Genomic DNA, 27524 nt, shown 5'->3' on the forward strand with positions numbered 1-27524 from the left:
AACTGAACTAACTGGTTCATAGTACCTTTATGGTCAACATTTGTACAGCCTCAGGCTGACCTCAGATGCACCATGGTACAGGGCTTCTCAAACTTGAATGAGCATATGAATCAACTGGGGATCTTATTAAAATGCAGGTTCCAATTAATCAGGTTCGGGTAGGGCCTGAGATTCTGCATTTCTATTGAGCTCCCACGTGATGCTAATGCTGCCAATCCACAGACTCTCTATGAGTGGCAAGAGCATGGGAGACATTAACTAGATTCAGTAAGTACTGAGCCTCTATTATGTACCAAATGCTTTTACATGCCATCCTATGAACTTATTGGATGCTCACGATAACCCTATGAGAAAGGTACTATACCCATTTTACAAATAAGGCAATAGAAACTTGGAGAGATGAACTACGTCCAATGGCGCTCGTTGCAGCAAGGCTTTCCTCAAAAAAAGCACATCTTTATTTTGAAACGATATGGATTAAGGTCAAGTGAGGTCATCACTGCTTCCTCCCCCAAACAGTGGACTCGTGTTTGAAAGAAGCTTGTGCCACTCTTACATGCTGGATATATCGATGAGGCTGATGTGTTTTTCATATCCTAGTTGGCTAACTGCTTCTCGAAATTCTTCAGTCATACGGATCAAACCAAGGTCCAAATTAAATTCTGCAGGAAACTTCAGAATCCAGTACCTGAAACGCATCAAACATTTTTGACAACCAGATTTTAAGCTGGACCTCTATGAAAACTATTGTATTATTTTACAGGTTATATCTAATGATACACATCCCCAAATTAGTGATCTCCTGTCCTCCATCAATCGCTTGTCCCTCCTTCAATCAAGGACCCAAGTCCACCGCTCCCATGCTGAGCCTCTTTCCAACTCTTTCCAGAAGGAAACCATTCTCTCAACTCATGGCAAGTAGGTGGGAATATGTATGGTGAGGGAGTAGAAAAAAAAGAATTTACTCTAACAGTTGGTGTCATTCTCTAATTACATTAACCACTGCTTGAGCTCTAGTCCAAAGAAAGATAAATTCTACCCCCAATGACAGAGGAGAATCAATTTTAACAAAATCAGTGAAAGGGGAACCCGAGTGAACTCTGCTGTCGGACTAGGTCTGCGGCTCGGGGAAAAGGAAAGCGTCAACCGTTTCAGAAGCAGAAACAAATTTATAAGGATATTTACCTCATGAAGTAGCAGATCTTTAATCGAAATTCATCACAGCTTTCCCCGCTGGCATTTCGGTACGTACACTAGTTAAAGAAAAACTCCTTGCACCTTGTTTCCTCTGCACACACCTGCCCTGTTTGATCAATTTAGGTGAATTCCTGATAAGAGGGCCATACTGGGAACAGTTGGGTTATGTGGATGTTCAAATGGGGAGAAAAGTGGGTTCTGATGATGTTGGCACTGAATAATTAAAACAATGTATTATTGCTCTGGAACATACTTTTTTGGTCTGGAAGAGAAGCCACTTATAAAATCTATTTTACCTTCCTGAGCACTCACCAAATGATGACTGTCAACCATAATTATAAATATACTACCAACTAGAGATAATTTAAATTTGGTGGTACATAGTAGCACCATTTTAGCCAAAAAGATTTTAGGATTAATGCCTTATATATGTATTTAGTTTTAATGCCTTATATATGTATTTAGGATTAATGCCTTATATATGTATTTAGGATTAATGCCTTATATATGTATTCTAATTTCTTTAGTATTTGAAAATGTAATTTTCAAGTATATAAATACACAAGTTGTGTTGCAATTTATTTTCAAGTCTATTTATTCACACACTTTCAAACACATATTACTGAGCTCCTACTATATGCCAAGAACCATGGGTATGCAGTGAGCAAGGGATCTGAAGGGAGGAAAGTCTAAAGAAATGTCGATTCGCAGTTACAACTTTTATAAATCTTTCTTTCAGATACTCAGCTTGACTGTGCCATTTTTATTTGTATTGCATACATCAGCGGACACACAAATGATGAGAATGCTGTTTGGGGCACATTCTTCAGACAGTATTTGGATCCTAAGGTGGGGCGGGGCTGGACGGAGTCAATGTCACAGATCCATCAGTCTCTGTGCACTAGTCTCAATCGTGGGACCCGTGAAACCCTTGGGCCACTGGGGACTAGGATCTGGCTCACTTCCAAGGACCTCTGTTCAGAGTGAATGTCCTCTTACCCTCTCTAATATCTCCTCCTGCCCTGAGGTTGTGGGAAAGATGGAGGGAAGTAGTAGAAAGTGGAGGAAGTTGAAGTGAGTAGGTGGATGCCCCACTTGGCCCTAATTCCATTCCAGAGGCTCTCCCCTTCCAGGCTTCTCGCTCACCTGCAGGGCCCTCTGGGCTTGAAGCAGGCAGAGACTATAGCAACCAACATTAGCGATTATATAATAAACATTTGATATTGGGAAATGAAGCCTCCTTATAAAGTGAGACTTTTGCCATTTTCAGTCATTTGGCTTTCAACCGCCTTTTAAGACTGCATTGTGTACAAAAGTTGATGAACTGCTAAAAGCCCTTATAGAACAGGGTTATTTTTTTTGCTCTTACGTCAGAAGGAAATCTAAAATTAACATCAATCAACAAATTACAATAAACCTGCTAGAATGTTCTTTGTGTCTTGCCAGCAAGGAAAGATATAAAAACTTAGGTGGTGTTTGTACCTGAGCCAGATCATATTATTTTGGCTGGCATTTCCAAATGTCTAAATTGTATCCTCTGGGTCCACAATTTTGTCATTCTAAAAGGAATAATTTAGGTCTCAGATCAGTGTTAAATATTCTTTTATTGTACTAACAGCAGAAATGTTTAAGACAGGTTAGAAACATTCAGCCTACAGCTTCTGTTTCATTTTATATCTAGTGATTATTTTCAAGTAGAGCCAAAACATCCAGATGGAGAGTCAACTGTTTGGTCCGTCCTCCAGATGTTTTGTCTAGACATCTATATATATTCACAAAACAGCTGGATAACTGACTGAAGACTGTTTATTCATCTTAATTTACTGGCTTTGGTTAGACACTCTCTCTACATAAACACAGAACTTGATTTATGATTGTAAAAATTACACAGTAGTTGAAAAGATATATGCAGAGAAGTTTTTCTGCCAATTCAGTGGAAGATAAATACCATCGATGCATCAGTAGAACTATTCTTGGCAAATAACTATTATTCAGCTCTCCATTGTCATCTGTTAAAAAATAAAATAAAATGAGGGGTGAGGAGGTAACAGCACTACTCTTCTCTTTTTCCAATACTAGCAGAGAAACATTAGTGTCAAAAATTTTTCATAGATCCAATTATCATTTTCCTCCTATTTCTGCTGGTGTTTTCTTGCATGTTAAGTGGGTAGGTCTCACCTTTCTTCTGGTTTAGGGTCGTCAGAATTTAGCAAATAAAAATCCAGGACACTTAGTTAAATTTGAATTAAGGTAAACCACAAATAATTTTCTGGTATAAGTATATCCCCATGCCTTATTTAGGACATACTTATACTAAAAATGTGGTTTATCTGAAACTGAAATTTACTTGACTATCCTGTATGTTATACGGCAATCTTACTCTGGTCTAACTCTTTCTAAAAACAATTCCGCAAACAACTCCTGTGTGACTATTTTTTGTGCAAGAAATAATCCAGAATGCTGAGATGGATCCATAAACAACATAAAAAGCACATAGCTGTAAAGTCTATCATGCAGTAGAAGATAAAAGACGTATACGAAATATAGAATGCAGCAGATTCTGCTACCCACACTTGTCTAAGCCAAAAGACCAAGAAATAATCACAGCATCACATACCATATGCCTTAAGAAAGTTACAAGGGGCTGTGGGAGGGCAGAGGAAGCCTTCTTGACAGGGAAGATTAGAAATAGTATTATGAACACCAGAAATGACATCTGAGATGAGTCCTGAAATGGAATTTCAGTGGAAGAGGTATGATAAAGGCACGAAGGTAGAAAGATGCAGGGAATTGTCCAGAGACATTCAGCGGACAGTGTGGCTGTGTTATGAGCTGTGGACAGGAAAGGGAAGGAAATGCAGAGGGTAGTGATACTGGGGAGATAGATTGGGGTCAATCGAAAAAGTCTTAAATATACCAAGGTATGGAGATTGCATTCTGTTCTACAGCGATGCTTTCCTCTGAATAGGAGGAAATGACAGCGTCAAGATATACAAAGGGAAAAAAAGGCTCATACCAAACATCTCAATGCAAGTGCTTAGCAGTTCATCTAATGTTGCTGCTTTCCCAAGTCCACTTGACCCCATGGTTATTTAGCCGCTGTCAAAAAACCAGAGACATTTTTGGCATCAGACAGACCATCTCCATAACCATGCAGGTTGGTGATGTCTGTGCTTAGTGGTGGTCTCTGGCCTTAGTTATACTTCAAGACTCTAAAGAAACAAGAAGAAAAAGTGATCAGACTAGAGTTAAACCCATTGAAGCATCACTTTCCTACCTGAAAAGATAATGATTTTCATTGACTGTATCTCTCTACAAGAAAAGTGGCAGAGACTGCATCAACCACCATGATGGCGAAATGTTTGCTAAGCTGTCCCTCATCACATATGGTGCTTTGAGGCCACAGAGATGGTCCCTATTAAATCTCATTTTGCAGCTAAAATTTTTTTGGAAATAATATTTTATACTTCCTTCATATTAAGTGATAAAACATCCAAGAATATTATAAACATTACTTGGTTTAATATTATTATGAGCAAATAGAGAAAGGTGAATTTTTAAAGTGCAAATATATATTTATGAGCATTAGCCTCAGTGATTATAATCGTGTTCAACAACTGATTAAAAAATCTTATTTGCCTAAGTTCTTCAATAGTAACACTATTATTATTAGTAGTAAAAATATTAACAATAATCTATTGAATACCCACATACTAAATGCTTTACATATGTTATTCAACTTGACCTTCATGGTAATACTCTGAAGTAGTAATTATTACTCCCAGTTTACAATGAGGTCATGGGATTTACAAAGATTCGGCAACTTGTCTAAAACCACACAATTATAATTAAGGCCTAGAATTGGGACTCGATTCTAAAATTAAGTTTTGGGGTTTCCTTTTTCCCTTTTATTATTTCCCCCCCCCCAGTACAGATATCATAAGCTGCCATAATTTACCCCTAATCTAGTGTGAAAGATATCACTCTTACATATCCTCTCAGAAAGAGGATATATACCAGATTATCTATCACAGAGGTAGAGGAAAAATGTAGAGATGACAGATGTCTCATTTTGTAGCACTGTCATGTGGAAATAGAATTGGAAACAACCTCTCAGAGTTGCTTATACTGAAAGTATCTCTGCTGGGGACACATCATTTTATTTTACAGAGCAAGTAGAATAGGCAGATTCTTTTAAATCTAGAAAGCTGGCAGGAACTTCTGTCCTAATAATGTTTACTAAAAGCTGATTTAAGTTAGGAAAACAAGCTAAAAAATGATGCCAGGTCCATATTGGGCTTGTAGAAATCCAGAAATCATTATGATGTAAGACAATTATCTACTTTGGACAGTTTAGTAGGTAAATGTGGCCACTGGCCATTCATCTTATGACCTGTTCAAAGTCAATGTCTATTTTACTTTCAAAATTAACTTACTCAACTGGCAATCATTGAGCACCTAACATGGGCTTGGCACTGGACTAAGCACTGAGGCTGCCGAGATGAATAAATCATTGTCCCATCCCTGCCTTCAGTGGGGTCATAGTCAACTTCAGAAAACAAACACATAAATGAACTAAGAAAAAGAAACTAATGTCCGTATGTACAGTTGGGGCATATGTACAGATGGGGCATTGAAGAGAAACATTTGAGTGAGTCTGTTCTCCAGGCATGTAACTCTGGAGGAAACATGTTTCCTGTGTATTATTTCTGCATAAGAAGCACATTCTCATGCTGAAGATACCACTCTTAGAGCATAAAAAGTAGGGTTAGTTCACATGTGCAATAAAAATAGCAAACACTAGATCGATATTCTCCCACTTTCGCTGCAAAAATGGTTTGAAAAAAGGGAATATTAAAGTTGTCTGGAACCCACACTTTTGCATTTCTTAACCAAATGACCTTACCTGTAAGGCCTTTTGTGACCACCCTATTTCCAACAACAGCACCTCTTTCTCCACGCCCACCTCTCACTTGGCATGTCCTACCACACTTCCTGGATTTATTTTTTTTCTTAACACGCATACGCATCTATGTATTATGTATTTTACTTGTTTATTTGGTTTTTAGTCTCTCTAGCATTATAAACCTAAGCTTCATGAATGCAGCGATTTTTGGTTTTTTTTTCTGGCGTAGTCCTCAGCTCCTAAGATTTTGCCTCTCACATAGAAGATATTAATAAAAGCATTTGCTAAATTAATGAATGAGTGGATGCATGGATGAAGAAATGAATAAAATAAAAATTGTAAAAAGTTTGTCTTTGAATATGTGTATGTTTGTATGAATGTGTATCATAAATTCTGAAGAGATTATTTTTTAGTTTGTTTTCCTAACTAAAATCAGCTTTTAGTAAACATTACTAGGACGGAAGTTCCTGCCAGCTTTCTAGATTTAATAGAATCTGCCTACATTTATAATAAGAACTTAGGACCTCTTCCAGGACATTTTGGGGCAGCACTTGTCTGATTTCCTTAACGTAAATTCTGTCAATCCCATTAAAATTCAAGATTGGGCAAGTGACAAGTTTGATCACCTTCGTGTATATACAGACGCTTTTTATCTTGTTAACTTTTATTACTAAATAGTAGATGTATTACTTAGAACCAAACAGCCCAGATCAATTAAACTAGTTTCTGAGGTCAAATTCAAAATTATTCAGCTGAGTTGTTTGGAGAAGGTGTTGACCTTCCACAGAGGGTTAGAAGTAACCTGGTACCAAAACCATATCACCATGTTTTGAGTTATATTTGTGTTCTGCAAAGAAGCCAGCACATGAGAGCCAGGTGAGCTAGGCAATGCAGTTACAATCTATTTCTATAATCAGTAGATATGTCTATGTCCATGCTTAGCATTCTGTTGCCTGTACATTTACCTGAGATCTCATTTCACATGTGTGGATATGATTGTGCCTGTAATCGCTTTTTCAAAAGTAAAGCTTCTTTATTATAAAAGTGATATACATTCATCATTTAAAATAGTAAGGAATAGGAAAGGAAGAGAAGTTACCCATTATGTCATCATCCAAAGAGAACTCATTAATATCATGGCATGTTTCTGTTAGGTTTTCTAGGCGCATTTATTTTGTAGAGTTTCTTACATAACCTACAATAGTTTAAAGAAGTACATACCTACTGGTTCCACGCAGATAGATTTCCAGGTCTGAAAGAATTTTAAGGGCAGTTATCATCATTGGAAAGTGCATTGGGAACGTAATCTGCAGTGATGGCTTATCCAGCTTAAATAGTAAGTACTTTGGAGAATCTGAGAAAAGAACAGAAAGACAGAGTTAAATAATAGAAACCCAAAAGAATCCACAGTGTGTTAAGAATTTCCCCAAAAACTTGAATTACAGGTGGTTTTGAGATTTCGTCTAAATTTTACCCATGGAATCAAAGAGAAAAAAACATTCAAAATATTTATTTGGTGACTTGATATTTTGAAAACCAAGCAGCTTTAAAAAAAAAAAAAAATTCAGCCTATTAAAAACCTACCAATGTGGCAAAATCAAAATTTATACACAAAATTTATACGCAAAATCAATATTTTACACAGTGTAAAATATTCTTTTAGTCCAAATATACTTATATCAGTGGATTACTCATTAAGAATGTCCAAACACTGACTTTGAAATATTAGTAAATCTCTAAAACAGTTTGTTGTGATGATCCTCAAACTCTGAACCTAAATCATTCCTGACCGTCTCAACGTAAATGTCAATGTTATTTTTGTCCAGGTTGTTTAGTCTTCCAATGGTGTAGGAGTTGCTTTATTGTTGATAGGTACTCTCTAGCTGCAAGAAAAATTCTTGCTCCCCAGCATAGACATTTTCTCACAAGTCTGAAAAGAACACAATAAGCCAACATTTCCCCAAGGCTTGAAGGATTTCTGAGAGAAGCTCTCACTTCTAAGAGCAATAGAGTTCCGTCCGTTGTGATTTCCAAAGACCACAATATGTTCATGCAGCTAAAAGACTCTCACTGAACATGGCCAGTGAAGCCTCTCTCTTCAAAAAAATCCTTGTGAGCTTGCTTAGGACAATGAGAACTGTGTTTCCAATTTTAGAAATAGTAAAAAGGAGCCAATTCCATGCAACTATCTATTAACAGATATAAATTAGCACCCTAGGCTTTTAACTCTGAACATTTCAAGTTTTAAAAAATTGAATTTGAACATTAAGTTTTACTTATCTCCAGTTTGAACATTAAGTTTTACTTTACCCTAGGCTTTTAACTCTGAACATTTCAAGTTTTAAAAAATTGAATTTGAACATTAAGTTTTACTTATCTCCAAGTAAAAGGCGATTAATACTGCTTAATTTACTAGATTGTTTAAAGAGTTAGTGAGGTATCATATAAAATGTACCCACCATATCGCCTGCAAAACACTAGGTGCTAGGGGAAGGTGTCTCTCTTTGCCCACGTACCTCTTCCTTTCCAATATTTTAAGTTGAGGACTTAAGTCGAAGTAAAGGACCAATGTGTAGAAGTGATAGAAAGAGAGATATTAGTTTAGAGAAGGGAAAATGAAATAGAGAAAAAATATTGTGGCACTAGAGTCTCTAGTAGTGGGTCAGGTAGCCTCACCAGCAATGGAACCCCATTCTTGAAAGTTCTCCAGCCAAAGAAAGGTAGTAACTGTCAGAGATGCTATAGGCTAAATTCCCAGGTGGTGTCCAGGAAATATAACTAACTGGCAGTGAAGGTTCCTTCTGGATCTAGAATTGCAGAATTTATAAGATGAAATATTATAGTTAGTAGGTATTCAATGAATAGTTTTAAAATGATATTGGCCATATTAGAACTTCCAAAGATTGTCTTGTCTATAGCATTATCTCTATTCCAAGAAAAACAAACAAAAAAAACCCTTGAAGTCTCTTCCTTCCTAAATGGCAAGTACTGTCTTTGTATATAAATGACCATATATATGTCTTTACATTCATATGACCTTCATATGGAGACAAGGAGTTTTCTCTAAATGTCTAAATTCATTGTGAAAATGGGTGGTAAGTATTACAAACCTTTAAGCCTTAAGGATTAATGACTAAGGTGCCATAGAGTTTGTTTTTCTGGGAAGATTCAAGCTTAATTTTCCTTTCTCACCACAGACATGAAATTTAAAAAGTTCTGCAATTATAGTCTCTGAGACTCCATAGGAGAATCAAGATTATTGAGTTCAGTAAGAGAAATGACAACAAAACTCTGAAAGATAATTTATTTGACAAATACTGTGAATCTATTAGATACCAGATACTAAGCAAAATACTAGAGTGGCTGGCAGAGGAGGCTGGGAGTGAGCAGAGAGGGAAGGATAAATTGGTGACTGAGACAGACACAATTCTCGCCGTTATATTTTAGCAAAGAATTAAACAAGTAATTACAATAAATTATCCTACAAAAGGTAGTGTGCTAATTTAGACTAGGAACCAGAGGAGTGTAAGCTAGGTAAAGAGTGGATGGAAAGATGTCAATTAAGACATTTAAAATGACTGAAGTGTTGAATGTGGCAAAAGATGAGACTGAAAAATCAGTAGGAGTAGCTCATGAACAGTATTGTGAGCTATATTAAGAAGTATGGACTTCATCTGAAGCCCAGTGGGAAACATTGTTTTAAAGGCAAGGAGAGTGGCATGATCGTATTTGGATTTTTTAAAGATCCCTCTAACTGCAGTATAGAGAAGAGATTAGTAAAGACCTATACACTGAAGATGGGAAAACCAGTTAGTAGTCAATTATAACCATTCAGGAAAAGATGAGTGTGGTCATGAGGTGGAAAGGAGTTCTTGGTTACAGAATATATTTTGAAAACAGATTCGACAAGATTTGCTGATCTGTTGGCTCTGGGGAATGAACAGAAAAGAGGAGTTAGGGATAATTTCCAGATTTCTAGCTAGGCATTTGGTTGGGTTATGGAGCCACTCCTCTGAGACTGAGAAGACGATTGGGGACAGGGAAGGAGTGGGAAGTTCATTGGAGGCAAATGGTGAATTTAGTCTTGGACTTGGTGAGTTTGAGATGTCTGAGACATCCAAGGAGAAATGTTAAGTTAGCTTCTGGATACCTGTTACAAACTTCCGAGTTGACACCTGAGCATGTGTGAGTGCTAAGAATCAGTGGAAAGGGAAATTTAAGGGACAGAAGAAAGAGAATTTAATCCTTGTAACGAGGTCTCTGAGAGAACAGGGGTGATGGACTCATGGACAGGTGGAGAGATTTACCTGAGGTAAAGCAGAGGGTCATCTCTTCCCGTGTGACAGCAGAAAAGAAGAAAAAAATGGGTATAGATATAGGTAAATTTGTACTTTTGATAGTGGGAAGTCAGAATTCCTGTTTGATGTCTTCTATTTATTCTAAAAAGAAGAAGACAAGGTCATCTGCTGGAAGGTCTAATAGGGATAGGTCTGAGTTTTATCAAGAAGAGAAAATGTGCAAAAGACGTGAAGAACAGAAAAGAGCCCAGAAGTATTGAGATTATTCCCAACCAGAGAAGAAGGCTAATGTTTTTCTTCTGGAGTTTGTTTTGAAAGGAAGTTTAGTGTTCCTTGTTACCTGGGTGACATCACTCATTTGGGTCAAGTGTGTGAAATTATTTAAGGTAACTTTTCTGGACTAACTTATATGGCAAGTTTCTTCTGTGTGGAGCAGGCAATTCTGAGTCTCTGGATTTATAGTCCAGTTTTCATAAGTATTAACACATGGTTTCCATAAGGATGAAGCTCAGAGCTAAAGCATGGCCGGCATTTGCTAGGCGGTTCCCTCAGAAGGGCATGGATCCTGGCACCCACTTCGCCTATCTTTGCTTGAAATGGAGAAGAGGAAGACAGACACTACTGGAAATGAAATAACAAAGAAGTCATTTACCTCCCACCCTTTGACTTGATCCAGGGTATTTCATTCTGCCAACTACAGCCTCAGCCACCATCCCATGTTCCCCACCCTCCCAGCCAGGCTTTCTGTATCTCCGCCCCACCACGTGCCCTCTCCAATGCCCTCATTATCTGTTGCCTTGGGAAAGGTCATAAATCATAAGAGACATTAATGTTTTGTTTGTTTGTTTGTTTTTCAGTTCATTCTTCACATTTGATATTCTTTGGTTATTGCTCCACTGGTCCTATTTTAATTTCCTTTCTTATTTCTCTCAACATCACCTCATAGTTCTTTGGATTTCGCTTTCTACTTTATTCTCTGTAATCAGTTCCTATCCATAGCATGCTCTGTCGCAATCACGTTGCACCACTGTGTAGGCTGCTTCTATCACAAACCGACTGGGATAGTACGAACTTAGGATATGAGCCCAATGCTTACAGCAAAGTTAAAACACTGTAAATAAGCCATGATGATGACCTAGAAAATAAGCTATCATTTATAGATAGTAGAGGAATATCCCCAAAGGTTAGTCAAACAATGACAATATAGGATAGTCATGGATAACGTTGTATTTAATTTTTTTTCTTCTTGCCTTGGATGGGTTTATTTAATGTGATAATGAAGTTTTCCTGGGTTTTTAATTTTTTGTTGTTTGGTTTTTTTTTTTCCTGCAAAGAGCTTTTACTAAATTAATGGGGCATTCATGATCAATGTTGTCTTGAATTTTAGAAAACTAATAATGAGCCTCTACAAATACCACTTGTTGGTGGCATGTAATGTGATAGACAATGTTGGAAAAATCACTTCTATTATGTTTACATCTTATAACACCCTGAAAGCTGAATATTATTCTCTCCATTTCATGAATGAGGAAATTGAGGCCTATAGAGGTTAAATTACTTCTCTGTATCAAGTTACAAAACTAGGTCCATCCTAAAATTTATATTTTTTCCACCATCCATACAATTTTAACTGTTGTTAAGGCTTGCCTATTAGATCAATTTCTAGCCATTGCATTGTCTAGAACAAATATTTATTATTCCCTCTGCTTAGCTTCTAAGCATTTTATCACTGGCTCTATTGTCTGAAAATGAATAACTGTCATTATTAGAGCAAGCTTGGCAATTCAGGGACTCACTGGTACCAAATACTGAACAGAAGTCAATAACAAGTTCAGAGCTCATTTCACAAGGCCTCCTTGCATTGTTTGGTTAACAATTAAGTAACAAGGTTAAACTGCATTTTACTTATTTTTTCTTGGTTACCAGTATTTAACATTGACAACCAAACTAACATATTTATAGCTGATATGAGTTGGATAAGAAATGAGAGTCTAGAAGAAGCTCTAGTAATAAATACCATGTAATTCCAAAGTCCCACCAAGGAAGTGTTGTCCTAGCATTTGGCTGGAGCAGAACATGGAAGAGAACTGAGATCAGACATTTGCATTCAGGTGAATTCCAGAGGGACATATTCAACAACATGGAAGCGCTATGACCTACTATAGTTATTCCAGAGTTCAAATTGTAAATAACATCCCAAAATGAGGCCTAGAATTAGGAAATGTTTAGCTTGGAAGTTAAAATTTTAAACTTTGGGAAAATAGTTTTTTGTTGTTGTTTGTTTTGTTTTTTTTTTTTTAAAGATCAATGTTTTCTTCCCCTAAAGATGCCAAAGATATCCATGAGAATCCTGTCTATGGCACTACGGTCCGGAAGGACTGGTTCCAAATCCTTCTGAAAGAAAGTCACATTTCCTTACCCTTCAGTTGTTCATTTGCTTCTGAATGAGTTTGATGACAGGGAAGTAGGAGGTGGGCGAAGTCACCTTTCTCAGTGCTCCTGTGCCAGTCACTGTGCTAAGCACTTTATCCAATGAACTCTGCAGCTCTGGGTCCTAATCCAGAAATCCAGAAATAAATAAAATACAGCTAAACCTTGTCCCTTCATTGTTACCAAAAAATGCAAGGAGGCTTTATGAGATGAGCTCTGAGCTGGTTATCAACTTCCTTTCAATACTTGGTACCAGCGATAATGTGCTCGTTCATTTCTTATGTGCTCACTGTGAGCAATAATACATGTTTAGATAACTGCTCCAAGGAAATAAACTTTTAGGAATCCTCTCACTGGGGCCAGATGACAATCTCAGAGGATAGAATCTACACAAAGGAGGCTCCATGTAATGACGACATTACAGAGAAAGCCTCTAAGAAGCAAGAGAGTACAAAATTTCTCTTTAATCTACCATCACTCTGTGCGGCGGGTGGAAGCCACCTGTCTCTGACAATACCAGGAAAGGATTTTTAAAACCTGAGTTCTAAGTTGCTACACAGGAAAGCAACAAGAAACACTAACAATGAAAGATTGCCTGCAAAGGCATCTCCATGCTCTCAGAGAAAAGCATTTGTTTTGTTGAGCAAAAGGCCAATGATTGAATATCTATCTACCAAACATTAAGTGCTGTGCTATGGGCTGGAGATATAATGAGCCCGTTCACAAAGGCCCACATCCCCATGTGGGAGACAGCTTATAAACCAGTGATTATAAAATAATGAGGCTGTTGAATGCAGTGTCAGAGACACATGCTTAGAGTGTTATGGGAGCACAGAAATGGGACTGAATTTACCCAAAGAGATGCAGGAAGGCTTCCTGAAAGAGGAGACACTTGAGAGTATTAATTTTAATGGGTCATAAAACTAAAACAGAAAATATCAGCTAAATGCAGTGGCGTCCAGCAGTGAAGTGGCTGGAAACATCTGAGCATGATTCCAGAACTGCGCATGGGATAGATACCACCAATATGCTGTCAAGAAACTTATCATCATGTGAAAAAAAGAAGAACACGTAAAAGACAATATTTAGAACTAGAGCTGATGACAGTAAAATGACTGGGGTCTGGTGGGACCATATGAATTCTGAAGTGTTTTTAGATTTAAAAAAGCGTAAATAAATGAATGTACTATGAAAAGCAGAGGGGCTGTACAATGCTGCTTTATTACTATATTATTATTCATTTTATTATCCAATTTTGCTATTGATAGTGATAAGCTTTAAAAGCTAAATCTCTTACATCATTTTGATGCTAACTTTTGTATACATAGATACAGACCTACTTGAAGATGTAATATTAATTTCTCTTTCCTATTATTATCTAAGTGAAAACACTGCCCTTGTTTATAAACCAGTATGTTTACAGCACTCTCTTATGGGATGGTAAAGTCTCAAGTTGAAATTACTTCTGAATCACAGATTTGGAGCTTGACTTTTTATTGGACCCAAGTAAAAGTAAAGTATAGGAACAAAAAAAGTTTTAAAAATTATTTCTGTACGAATTGTATTTACACAACTCAAAGTCCATAATTAGGTTCCACCTAATGACATTGTCATTCTCTTTTATTTCAGAGGTTTTTCCTAAAGCAAATGTTCCTTTCTTTCTCAAAAAGAAAAACAAATCTCAAGAGATGGTATTATTTTTCTTCCTCCTGTCTAAGGCTATTAACTAATTTCACCTTACTCCTGAAAAGAAATTATAGTGCATACCAACAAAAGAGAAAACATCAGTGGCTAGAAAATTTCAGTAGTATCTTAGGTCCCGTTTAACTTCTCTAAGGTTCATGTTTATCATTTCTAATATAAGAGAGATGTTATTACCCTTCCCTCCTCATCAGACGAATAACAAAAAAAATCATTTGAAAAAGATTTTAAAAGCATAAAATATAATGAAAAAAGTCTTAAAATTAAAAACGTTTCAAACTATATTTGTAAAGTGGTTATTCAGAATTTAGAATGTATTTCCCAATTAGAATAGATTATTATGGACTAATATAAATGGATTAATAGCAGATTTACATATGGAGGACAAGAAGGTCTGTGGGGCTCTGTCAAATATGCTGATAAGAACTTTCAGAATTCTCAAGAAGTTTAAAGGCTGATAGTACTGGTTCCTTAAATGCCAAATTAGCTTGCAGAAATTGTGTAATTCCTAGAAACATGAATCCGATGGGTATTTTTTACTCATTAGTGGATCTAGAGAGACAAAGGAAGAGAAAGAAAGATGGAGAGGAAGATAGCTTTTCATAAAATCGCTATTAAAGTTTCAGAGGAGGCAAAGGACCAGGAATATGGCTTTTGTTGGTACAGTTATAAAAGAAGGGAGGGATTAACTAATTGGAACTAAATCGTTAGCAATTTAAGTAAACGCGAGGTGTCTTTTTGGGCCAGAAACAAAAGCAAACAAAAAGACACCAGTTCTCCACTGGCCATCTCTCCCATTTCCCCATCCTTCACAGCCAAATAGAGTTTGCTGATTTAATTGCGTCACTCTTCAGAGCATCAAAATCAAGCTCTGTCCAATTCTCTCTCCACTTCCCGTCCCCACACTTTACCAAAACTACTCTGGCAGAAGTCACACTAAGGCTCAGCAGCCATACATTGCTTTTGACCATACCCTTCCTAAAAAATTTTCCCTCTGTATGCTTTTCCTGGCAACTTCTCTTCCCTGGCTTTTCTTCGATGCCTCTGGTCACACTTTCTCGGCGTCATGTGCAGATTCCTCTCCTACTGCTGGAGTTCGTAGGTCTCCACACCTAGCCTTTTCCTCTCATCTCAGACTCTCTATGGTAAAGTCATCCATAACTCTGCTTCAATTACCACTCTGTGTTGGTGACTCCAAAGAAAACTGAGGCCAGCTGCATGATGTACTGTAGAGGACAGAGTGGGGTTTGCAGGTAGGCAGTGTCCTGGCTCTGATACTTACGAATGTGTGACTTCGGGCAACTTTTGCTTAAATTTTGGGTAAGTTTTCATGTTATAACATCATGCATTGCTAGAGGATATGTAAAATGATACAGCCACTTTGGAAAACAGTTTGGCAGTTTCTCAAAAATCTAAACGTGGAGTTAGCATTTGATCCAGCAAATTCACTCCTAGGTATACAGTCAAGAAAATTGAAAACATGTTCACACAAAAACTTGTATACAAATGTTCATAACAGTATTATTCATAATAGCCAAAAAGTGGAAACAACCCAAATGTCTATGAACTAATGAATAGATAGACAAAATGAGGTCTATCTACATATATTATTCAACCCTAAGAAAGAATCAAGTACTGATACATGCTACAACATGGATAAACTTTGAAAGCATATGCTAAGTGAAAAAAGCCAGACACAAAAGGCCATATCATATATTACAATAATTCCATTTACATAAAATGTTAAGAATAGGTAAATCCATAGAGAAAGAAAGTAAATTAATGGTTGCCAGGGGTTGAGGGGAAGGAGGGCGAGGGAATAACTGCCAAATTCAGAGTTTCTTTTTGGGATGATGAAAATAATCTAGAATTTGATGGTGGTAGTTGTAGAGCCTTGTGAATATACTAAAAATCACTGAACTGTACACTTGAAAAGGGCAGATTCTAATGCTATATGAGTTACATTTCAATTTAAATTTTTTAAATTAATTTAAAAATATGTCCTCTTTACTTTCCTAAACTTCTGTATCTCCTGTATATCTTTCTTTGATTTATGTTTCAACCTGATTCCCAATATTTTACTCCAGAAACTTGGGCCTCACTGATTTCCCAGCACCTTCTTTCATCACATCTCCATATCCAAGTCTCATCGTCTACCTCACAATTGCTTCTCATATGCCTCTGCTCTCCGTCCTCTCCTGCATTCAAGCTGTCATTACCTTCTCCTGGTCCACTGCAATGCTTACTCATAAGGCTTCTAGATTGATTCTCACCTCCTACTCTCTACTCTCTATTAGTGCCAAATTAGTCTTTCCAAATTATCAGATTGATCACAAGACACCCCATTCAAAATTCTTTCATAGTTCCCTATTGTCTCTTATCTAAATCTAAAGTCCTCGCATGGCATACAAAGCCATTCATGGATGGTCCTCACTCCCTGTGCACCCATACCCTCACTCTTCTTTATCCACCTCTGCTTTACTCCACCACAAGCTATATAGCTATCAAATGAACTTCCTTTTCATAGTGCCCATGTAGTATGGACTGAATGTTGTGTCACCCTAAATTTATGTGTTAAAACCCTAAACCCCAGTGTTATATAGTATTTAGAGCTGGGGCCTTTGGGGGATAATTAAGTCATGAGGGTGGTTTGTTGTTGAAGACACACGATCCATGGTATTTTTGTTATAGCAGCCTGAACTACAGACATCATGCTTTGCACATATTGTTTCTTTGTACTAATATCTTCCCTCCCCCAGTATGTCCTCTTGGCAATCATATACTCACTTCTCAAATGCCTACTTGAGTTCTCCTCCTCCCTCCCAACTCTTCCAGGCAGACTTTGGCACTCAACATACTGACTTCCTTTAGGTTTTGTATGATTTTTGTTACAAAATGGTTCTGTCTTCCCAGGAGTTTCTCGAGAACCAGATCATGTCTCTTGTCTTTCTAGCCCCCAACACAGAAATGTGCCTGATATTCTAATGTGGTTAACTTTTTCTGCCACTATGTTCTTCCCACACGGTCTTCAAACTTTAAATATGTTTCTTCTCCAATTTTCTTCTCTAATCTTATTCTCATCTTGAATTTTTTCTTTTGATTATTGAATGAATTCGCTCTGTTTATATTAACATGCCCATAATGGAATTTCAAGACATGCTTCCAGATTTTTAGTATCACAGATTTATGTTAAAGAGAATAAAAATACACTAATACTTCTTCCAGTCATTTTATCATTTATTTAATAAACACTTATTTCTGTGCCAGATACCATGATTAATACCGTGGCAGAGGTACAAATATGTATTGGGCACAGATTGTGACCTCAGAAGCCTTAGGATCTACAGAGGGGGATCACAAAATGAACAGAAATTAGGGTACAGGGTATTATGAAAGAATCCTGAGAAAAGTAAAGACAACTTCTGACTCATAGAATTGAGATGCGCCTTGAAGCACGAGTGGGATTGCACTGAACAGAGAAAAGAACACTGCATAAAAAGAAAACGACACTTAAAAGACAGAGAGGTGTGGAAAAGCAGGAATGCTAACAGAAGGGTGTGAAGTCTTAAAACTGGAATTAAAGTATATATGTGTCATTCTCTTATTCAACAAACATTGAGAGAGGGAAAGAGGAACTACCATGTTCTAAACATCAGAACTAAAAGCCTCTGTGAAGGTCCAAGTGACATAATCTAAAGAAGTTCATTCTTGTGGGTCTGTATGGGCTTTACACATTTCGCTCATTTAATGAGTTTGTTTCTGAGTATAGCTTAATATTAAGAGCCTGAAATCTATAGCCAGACCATTGGGATCCAATTAGACTCTTGTGCTTTTTAGCTGCGTAGCCCTTGGCAGGTCATTTATTCTTATCGTGTCTCTGTATCTTTACTTTTTACAGTAGGATAATAATAGAATCTGTGTGGTAGAGTTGCTTTGAGAATTAAATTAGTTAATATAGGTAAAATGCTTATTAACTGGCACATAGTATATTCTCAATAAGTGTTAGCGAGTCTTATTATTTTCCTGGTAAGTGAGCTAAAATTGCTCTTTATCTGAGGAATGAAATAATTCCTATTTATGTCATCGCTCTCAAACTCATAAGCCACATATATTTTATCTGTACATATCCATAATGCAAAAGAAAAGAGAAGGGAGGAAGGAAGGGAGGGAGGAGAGAGAGAGGGAGAGAGAGAGAGGCAGGCAGCATAGGCTGAAAACTTGAGCTATAAAATGAGAACTAGCTTAAATCTTATTTCTACTGTGTCTTAGTTAAACATTTTCTTAAATGAAGGTTCTGTAATCAGCTTCATATTCTGTAGTATTAATTATTTTGGGAAGATAAAACTAGCTGTCTCTACACATACAACTCAACCTATTTTATTATATTTTTATTGATCAGTTGCAATCTGCTTTTTATCGTAAGTACTTAAGGGGATACAAAGACACATACGTGCCCCCAAAGAGGAAGCAGGAGATCTCAGTAGAAACATATAGAAATGCCAGTGGTATCTCATGTGCACCAAAGAATCATGAATGGGATCTATAACTTGACATTCTCCTGTGGAATGAAAATAAATGCGTGTCAGGTCACCAATATCCCTAAAACCATTCTTGAGAGTAGATATTACACAAAAACATTTCCATGAAAAGTTTTGCTTTTGGATCTACTAAGTCACAATAAGGATGTTGAAAAGTTGAAATAGTAAGTGAAACTGAGCTAGGCACTAAAATTAGAATAAGAACCTCATCGGCTTCTGTGGTAATTTGTGGGGATTTCACAAGTCTGCGTGTTCACACAGTTTTAAACCCTGGCCAATCCTTATCTCACCACAATATCTCATCTTCAGTGGCTTTTCTTCAACACTTGCTTCTAATTTCTAGCCCAGGACAAAGAGTATGTATTTATTTAATTCTTAGCACTCTTTAACTACTAATCACACAAAACCTGAATGTATTCACCAAACGTTTAGGTGAAAAGGTACTTCCTCACTGTGAAACGCAACACATACTACTGTATTTTTAAAACAGAAAAAGAAACAAATGAAAATGTTTAAACCTTTCACTAAGCTATCATTACACAATAATGTAGTAATACTTGGTTTGGAAGATAAAGGCATAAAGCCACCTTAAAAATGTCAATGACTGGGAAAAAAAAATACTAGAATATCTGAAGCAGTATCTAGACTGAAAAGTTAGGGAATGCTCAAGACCCAAAATGTATTATCTTCATGTAGCTAAAGCACTGTGAAGGAAGCCCCAGTTTTGTAAAAGTGTTTTTATTTTTCAGGTATCACAGTTTCTTTTCCAAAATTTAATTTTGCTTTTAAATAAAGGAGTCTTTTTTTCCATTATGTACTATCTACAAAGTGCCAAAAAACTATTTTGTAAAAACTAGAAAATTCCTTATGCCATCCAGAAGTATCTAAATTTCTGTACCTCTTCTATAATATGGAACAATCTGAATCATTCCAATGAGTTTTTTATTGAGGACCATATTCACAGCAAGACGACTTGTACAGATACCATATGCTTGACATCAGCAATATCTCACATAGATGTGCTTGTGAGTCCTAACACAATATCACGCTTTCCATAATAACCCAAGAACTCTGGCTCTGATGCTACAGCAATAAAATATAAAACTACAGTGGCTGTTTAAACATTGTAAATATTGTTCTCAAATGCTCTTCTCTTTTTATATTTTTCTCTTTATCTGAGAAAGCCTATTTACAGACATACAAATAATAAACCGTAAGCCTTGTTTTTTTCTTTAAATTGAAGATGATGCAAGGTACAAGTTCTTCCTTACTCAGGAACCATAGGTTATAAAATGGTGACCTCCTGGACAGAGAACTAGCCCACGGATATAATTTTTTTGTTAGGCCTACATAAGGTTAGCCCCCACGAAGTTTCAAAAATTTTGAAGCGGTTGCAAAATGTTCACTTTAAAAATCCAGTTTTCTATATATTCTTGTGGAAAAATCAGATCTGCCGATTCTAGGGCTGCATCCCAGTGAGCCAGCTGGAGATAAGTAGCAACCTCCTCCCAGCTCCCTAAAGTCCCCACCACCCTCTACTGTCTTGCCCAACTAAGGCCAAGTGTCATTGCCATTTATCGTCCTACTATGTGCCATTTCTGTTTTTAGTAGATTTAAGAGGAAAGTGAAATATCTGTTGTCTCAGACAGAGAATTTTTTTTTATCCTTAATCCACTTCATTCTTGATATCTTCTTGGCCCCGCAGACATATGCATCTTCAAGCCTGACCTCACGCTCATCAGGCTGCCTGCAAACATCACAGATGCTAAGCAGAAACAAGGGAGGACTCTTTGCTGTGCAAATCTTCAGAATGTTACTATTTGTGGACTGCACAAGGAAGAATCTCAAGATAGTTACTATGCCTTCTGGCATATTTTCATTCAAAAAATAGGTTCACATTACAAGATAAACTTCACCTCTCATCCAAGCAAGAAAGAAAGTTTGAGGATTTCTACTGTGTTTGTCATGCTTCGTTAGGCTAATAAATTATTATTTAGTTCCATTTATAATATGCTTAAAATGTCTAGATTACCTCCAAGCTTTGCAATGTCCTTGAATTTTCATGTTTTTATTTTACAGAAATTTCTTTTAATCAATAAAATAGATGTTCACTAATAATTCCCAAAGAGTGTGGGACTTGGTACCAAAACCCTCTTGACGCTATTCTGTAGATTCTGGAAAGATTCAGGGAAAATAGAGCATACGCTGAGTGATCTAAAAAAAAATATATACCCACTCATGCATAGAGGCAAATACATTTTCAGATTCCACACACTACAGTATCTAGTTTCACTCTTTCCCACTTCCTCTCTCTGTTGCTTTGGATTTACTGACTGCGACTAGTAACAGCTTACTCCTCCATGTCAGACTCGAGTAAATCACAGGTATTCATCACTATAGATTTTTTCAGGATAATTTCCTGTGACTAATTTCCAAGATAATTTCCAGCACTTAGATAATGAGTCACTTGGATAAGTAGTGTTTATATAAGTTGAGCTGGTATTCTTCCTTTGTTGTTGTTTATTATGCTAAAAGGAGAAACCAGAAACCGGAGAGAGTTACTTACTGGTCAGGACAGCTGCAATGATTGGCCTCTAACCACCTGGTCTCATCATCTCACTCATTCAAGTCTTTTAATAGTGTTTGTTTGTTTGTTTGTTTGTTTGTTTGTTTGTACCTTTGGTCAGTCAAACTTTGGCTTTTCTTTTTAAGTCTTCCAGAAAAGACCTGCACATGCTCCCTTTCATCAATCTAAACCTGCTCCTAAAGCATCGCTAGGCTTGGAGACTCTACTCCTTGTCTCTCACGTTTGGGATCGAACAGGTTGCAAATTACAGCTCCCGTTGTCTCTGCCTTAAAATTCTGCCTACATCACACAGTGAGCTGAGGCTTTTAAAAGAGAGATAAGTATGTAGTAAATGGATTTTAAGGATCAAATACTACCCATATTCCCAGGGGTTTGTTTAGAGCTTAGGTGTCTCCAATCTTAACTTTGGGGAGAGATTTCTCTACTTTACAAAATGGGATTACTCTACTTTACAAAAGAGGTCTCCAGAAGGATATTTGCCTTTTATTAAAAACTCGAGAGAAATTCAAGGAGATACCTCGGTTCAGATGGACCACCTGCTCAGGGTCTCAAAGGGTCTGTGAACCACTACTCAAATGTGCAAAGATTGATTTCCCCAGAGGATTTCAGAAGAAGACAAAGGGGAAAATCAGTATTCCCTGAGGTTCCATCATCCAATGTTATTTTTTATACCTTAAAGCACATGGACTTGCCCAAAGCAAAAGGCAAAAGGAAACAAACAAACAAACAAACGAAAACAAAAAACCATTCCTTGATTCCCACTACCAGCTTCTTAGAGTCACAAAAATTTGAGATACTAAAATTTTCACCCCTTCCCAAGAGTCTTTGAGCAATCTCAAACTGAACATTCAATTTAAAAACATAAGAGTTTCCTTTTTGCAGAGGCATCTATGACCCTGTCAAGATATAGAGATACTACCTTTTGTTCCTTCCGTTGAAGTTGCTTTCTTTGCCACTTCATTCACTTCTGTTACCCTTCAGTACCTTGGCCAGATACCATCAGCCAGAGGCCACTATACCGTGCAGTCCACCAGCTTCATATGGCACTTCCCATGGGGCAGGGTAGCCAAGAAGTGGGCTCTGAGGCTGCATAGACAATTATAGAATTCTAACCACTTCACAAAAACACTATCATATGGTGCTCTCTCAAATGGGGCTTAAAACAGTGAAGACTAAAGACATTTGTTGGCTCACAAACCACATGAGTTCAAACATTCGTGCATGCAAGTCCTCAGACTAAGGAAATTGATGGTGCATGTAATCTTAGCACCATCTTAAATGGGGCTTTGTATGAACTGCATGACTTTCTTCAAAAAAGATTAAAGGGCAATAATCTAAAATTATTTTCATCTTAGAAAATAATTTTGCAAAATAGAGTTAATGGTATTATTTCTATGTTATCAATAAAAAATTGGAATACAAAGAAATTAAGTGAATTTGCAATTGGTTACTCAATCTACCCATCAATCAACAAGCACTTATGAAATATTTCTTGGCTTTTTTCATTGTTTTTTGTTTGTTTGTTTTTTTCTGGCTGGTGTTTAAATGTTATCTTTTAATCTAATTAAAATAATGATTCTAACTGAAAAATAACTTAATTCTGATATTGACAGGGGGAAAAAAAGCATCTTTTTTTAGGCCCAGTATCCAAATAGTCCTTTATTGACTGAGCACACACCTCTACCTTTCAAACATTATACCAGGGCCAAGGTATCCAGTGGTGAATGAAACAGACCTGGTCCCTGTCCAAGGGAATGAACAGCTTAGTAAGGGAAACCAACATCAAATAAGTAGACAAACTGATGTATAATTACAAATTGTTATCAGAGTTATGAATGAAAACTCAAAGATAGAGAATGACAAGAAGGATCATTTTAGGTGAATGATGAGGAAATATCTCTTTGAAGACATGATATTTAAGCCAAGAGCTGAAACTTGGATATTAATTTAGGTAAAGATGTGAGGGAAGGAAAGCTTGAAAAATTGGCTGGATCATAATTTCATTTACGGAGTTGGAGATGATTGGCAGGATGGCGGGATGGGGTATATTGGAAGAAATCTAAAGTTGTGCTTAAATGTGTCAAGAGTGAGATGCCTATGAAACTCTTGTGCCTCAATATTCACAGGTCTCAATATGCAGTTATTTAGTCAAATATAAAGGTCCAAGGAGAGATCTGAGATGAAATTTAAAATTGGGAGTTATCTCCACGTGACCAGCATTTAAAGCCATCGGAATGGTTCAGATCACTTAGAAAGAAAGTATAAAGAGAAAGGATGAGGGGGCCCACCCTTAAGCCTTTGATATTCCAACATGTAGAGGTCATAAAGAGGAGGCAAAGCAGCAGTGCATCTTTGCATCTTGAAAAGTTGTCCACAGAAGTTTTCCATAGAAGGAAAATGTAAAAGCGTGTTGTGCCATGAGGCCAAGGGCAGAAGAATATGCTCATGGGAGATAAAACCATCAACTGTACTGAATGCTACTGAGAGGTCAAGTAAGAGAAAAATTTATTAAAATCTACCTGCTTTAAAAATTTTTGCTACAAAGATGTCACTGGTAACCTTGATGAGAAAGGCTTTAGTGGAGATATGGGTGGAAGCCAGGTTGATGTGAGTTGAAGAATAAATGGGAGGTAAAGAAACAAAGATAGAGTATGTAGAATATGAGTTTAATGAGTCTGTGAAGGATTGAAGTGAAGAGAAATGGGTAGAGGATGTGGAGATAGTGGGATATTTTTATGAGAGTTGCTGGAACATACCTGTACACTGATGGGGGTGATCTAGTAGAAAGGAAGAGGTTAAAAACTCAGAGAGAGGAGAGGCTCACCGAAGATGAAGGGATGGGTGCCAGATGTGACAAGAATAAAGACAGAAGGCGAACATGGTTGCAGACGCAGATAAAGTATATATAATTAGAGTAATAAGGGGAAGATGAAGGAGATAACATAAATCAGAGACATATAATCATCAGGTTGTCAACAGGAGTTTATCTAATTCACCTGCTTCTGATACCTTCAGTTCTCCTTCCAGAGTTTTTGAAGAAGAAAGAAGGAAGAGAGAAATGAAATCCCCAAGTCCCAAAGGAAGATGTCCCAGGATGAACCATCCCCTGATTTAGGCTCTAATGATCCTTAATTTTTTAGCTTCAATAAACACTATGGCTCTAATTCCTTTGAAGATTTTCTGCTAGTTAAATATCTGTATTTTTGCCTGTCTAACATTTGGTGCTCTGGGCCACCAAGGAGTGCTGTGAACCACTCAGCTTGGCTTTTCGTGAACTTTATTCTGAAGGACTCATCATTTTACATCTCATTTTTGCTGCTGCCAAGCAGCAGTACTTTATTAAGTGTATTAGGTCATCAGTATTGACTGTTCAACAGTGGCTATGAGAAGAGATGACACATTTGAATCAGCTAAAGCATTTTGAAGGCATTTTAGAGTAAGATTTATAATCGACTCATATGGATCAGGGTTTCTGAGCCTCAGTACTATTGATATCTCAGATGAATAACTGTCGTGGGAGTCCATTCATGCTGTGCGTTGTAGGATGTTGAGCAGCATCCTTGGCCTATACCCACTAGATGCCTGTAGACTCAGCTCCCACTTCCAGTAGGTACAGCCAAAAATGTCTCTGTACATTGCCCAATGTCCTCTAGAAGATAAAATTGCCTGCAGTTGAAAACCACTGCTATAGACTGATGTCACATCAAATTGGAAACTGAAAAAGTCAATCAACCCTCTAAAATCTTTTTTAGCATCTGAATATCTGCTTTTTCTGCAGGCAAACACCTTGTTATTTGAATTTTTCAGTTTTCAGATGAATACAAGATATCTTCACTAACAACAAACATTTGAACAAATGCATCTTTCAGACATCACCTCACCTTGATTTTCAATGCTTGAGCCAGCTGGTAGGATTTATCATGTCAGAATTTGACTTAATTTAAAACATTTCAAAGATTTCTAAGTCTAAACTTATTTCTCACTCTACTAACTGGCATATTTTGACTCTTTTTATGGAAAAAGTCAGAGGGTGGATATTTATGAACACAGATTTTTTTTTAGCAATATTGCAATATGTGAATAAAAAATTCCCTTTTGTGAGAACATTTTACCTCCTTTCCTATTGCCCAAGCACTGGCTTCTCTTGAGTAACCTCAAGATGACTCTGTATGAAATGTATTGCCTATATTACAGTTTTAACTTTTAAATCACCTGCTACATTACATTCTCACCCTGCCTAAGCTGCAGAGTATTACAGAACTCTCTACCATGGGAATAGGATGAGTGCGCTCTGAGTAGGTACCAAGAGAACACTGCAGAATGCAGTCATGAATCCAGCATCCTAGGACGTTTCTTTGTCCTATAGCATCTTTCTACCAGAAATGGCCATGTATTGGGCATGACATAATGTCAGTTGCTTGACAAAGACAGCAGAATCCAGACACCACACAATGGCTTCCCTTTGCATAGTGAGCATCAGTTTTTTACATAAATATAGTGAGAGACAGTGTGGTCAGAATAGAAAAGGCATTTGCTTTGTCTCTAGGCAGACTAGGACCAGGACCCTGGCTTCACTACTCACTGGCTTGCGACTCAAACCTCTCAGAAATTGAGTTACCACTTCTGTATTAGTGTCAATAATAATATCTACCTCTGGGAGTTGTAAAAATAAATATTGGCTTTTTTCCTCTCTCAGTAGCAGACTCAGTTTAAATGTCTACCACAGAAGGAAGATAGAAAGAGACAAATTTATCTTAGAATCAGAGTGACTGGGGAGAGGAAGAGACTGCAGAGGAATCTCAAGCATCACCATTCAGACTGAGCGCTGTCCTTGCCATAAAAAAAATAATGATCTCTGAAACATCCTGTCAACTCAGATGATTTTGAATGGCAGGCATTCCATGCATAAATGAAATACTTTCTACTTTTAAGAAGCAGAACTAAAAGTAGAGCAGAATCCAAAGTCAGTCAAATTGAATCTATGGTATGAGTTTTCCAGAACCAAATATGGAAATTACATTCAGTTCTTCTATTTTAAAACTGTTCTAAATTCTTAAGTAGTATATGAGCTTCAGAAATCTATATTACCTCGAGACTGAGAACACTCATCCTCGATACTCAGAGGGCAAGTCTTTAGAGTATGGCTGAAAAAGGACACTTGTTCTTCCTCTGAGGAGTCCTGGAAAGCCAGGTGGGGCGGTTTTACAGCGTGTTAATTCCTCAGGAGGAATCTCTAGGTGGTACCTTTCCAAAGTGAACTTATGTAAAAGACTGCAAAAATCTTGGTTCAGCCCACTTTTGAATTGTTGAATAAAATAAAAAATATTACTTTCTCAAAACAAAACAGTGGAATGACTCGACAGTCTCTTCCTCCCTCCCTCTCTTTCCTTCCTTCCTTCTTTCCTTCTCTCCTTCTCTCTCCCTCCCTCTCTCTCTCCCTCCCTCTCTCTCTCTCTCTCTCTCTCTGGGCCGCCCCCCCCAACCCCCGTTCTCTCTCTTTCTCTCTCTCTTCCTTCCTTTTTTTTTAAATATGACATCTGATTCCATGGCAGATTCACGGCCTCTTTGCCTGAGTTCTTCTCCAGGCCATTGCCTTCCTTTTGGCCAGTTCATCAATTACTAAGGTCTCTACCACAACACAGATACCTCAGAGGTGAAAAAAAGAAGCAATTAAAATCACTTACACACATTCAAATGCAGTTACTTGTCTGCAATTTTTAATTAAGCAGCAGCTAAGTAGTAATAAAATGAAATTCTAGAATTAACTATGCACTTAATTTTTTTCTCTCTTATTTCATTTGATTACTAGTTCTCTGTCAAAGATTGTAGCTGGAACATAGTCAAAGATGAAACTCTGAGTACACATA

At 37.2% G+C, this 27524-nt stretch overlaps 1 protein-coding gene across 1 annotated transcript in view; it reads right to left on the reverse strand.

The window, feature by feature from the left end:
* RASGRP3 (RAS guanyl releasing protein 3) overlaps positions 1-4382 on the reverse strand; it is a 35448-nt gene extending 31066 nt beyond the window's left edge. Inside the window, exons 1-5 of the mRNA XM_023537794.1 lie at positions 4214-4382; positions 3104-3206; positions 1186-1248; positions 557-688; positions 365-455 (exon numbers count right to left, since the gene is read on the reverse strand). Coding sequence (XP_023393562.1) covers positions 365-455; positions 557-688; positions 1186-1248; positions 3104-3206; positions 4214-4283 — 459 coding nt within the window. The 5' untranslated portion in view covers positions 4284-4382. The remainder of the gene's footprint in view (positions 1-364; positions 456-556; positions 689-1185; positions 1249-3103; positions 3207-4213) is intronic.
* Positions 4383-27524: the final 23142 nt, after the last annotated feature.

The sequence above is a fragment of the Pteropus vampyrus genome, unplaced genomic scaffold (genome assembly GCF_000151845.1).
Source record: "Pteropus vampyrus isolate Shadow unplaced genomic scaffold, Pvam_2.0 Scaffold200, whole genome shotgun sequence".
Classification (NCBI taxonomy): domain Eukaryota; kingdom Metazoa; phylum Chordata; class Mammalia; order Chiroptera; family Pteropodidae; genus Pteropus; species Pteropus vampyrus.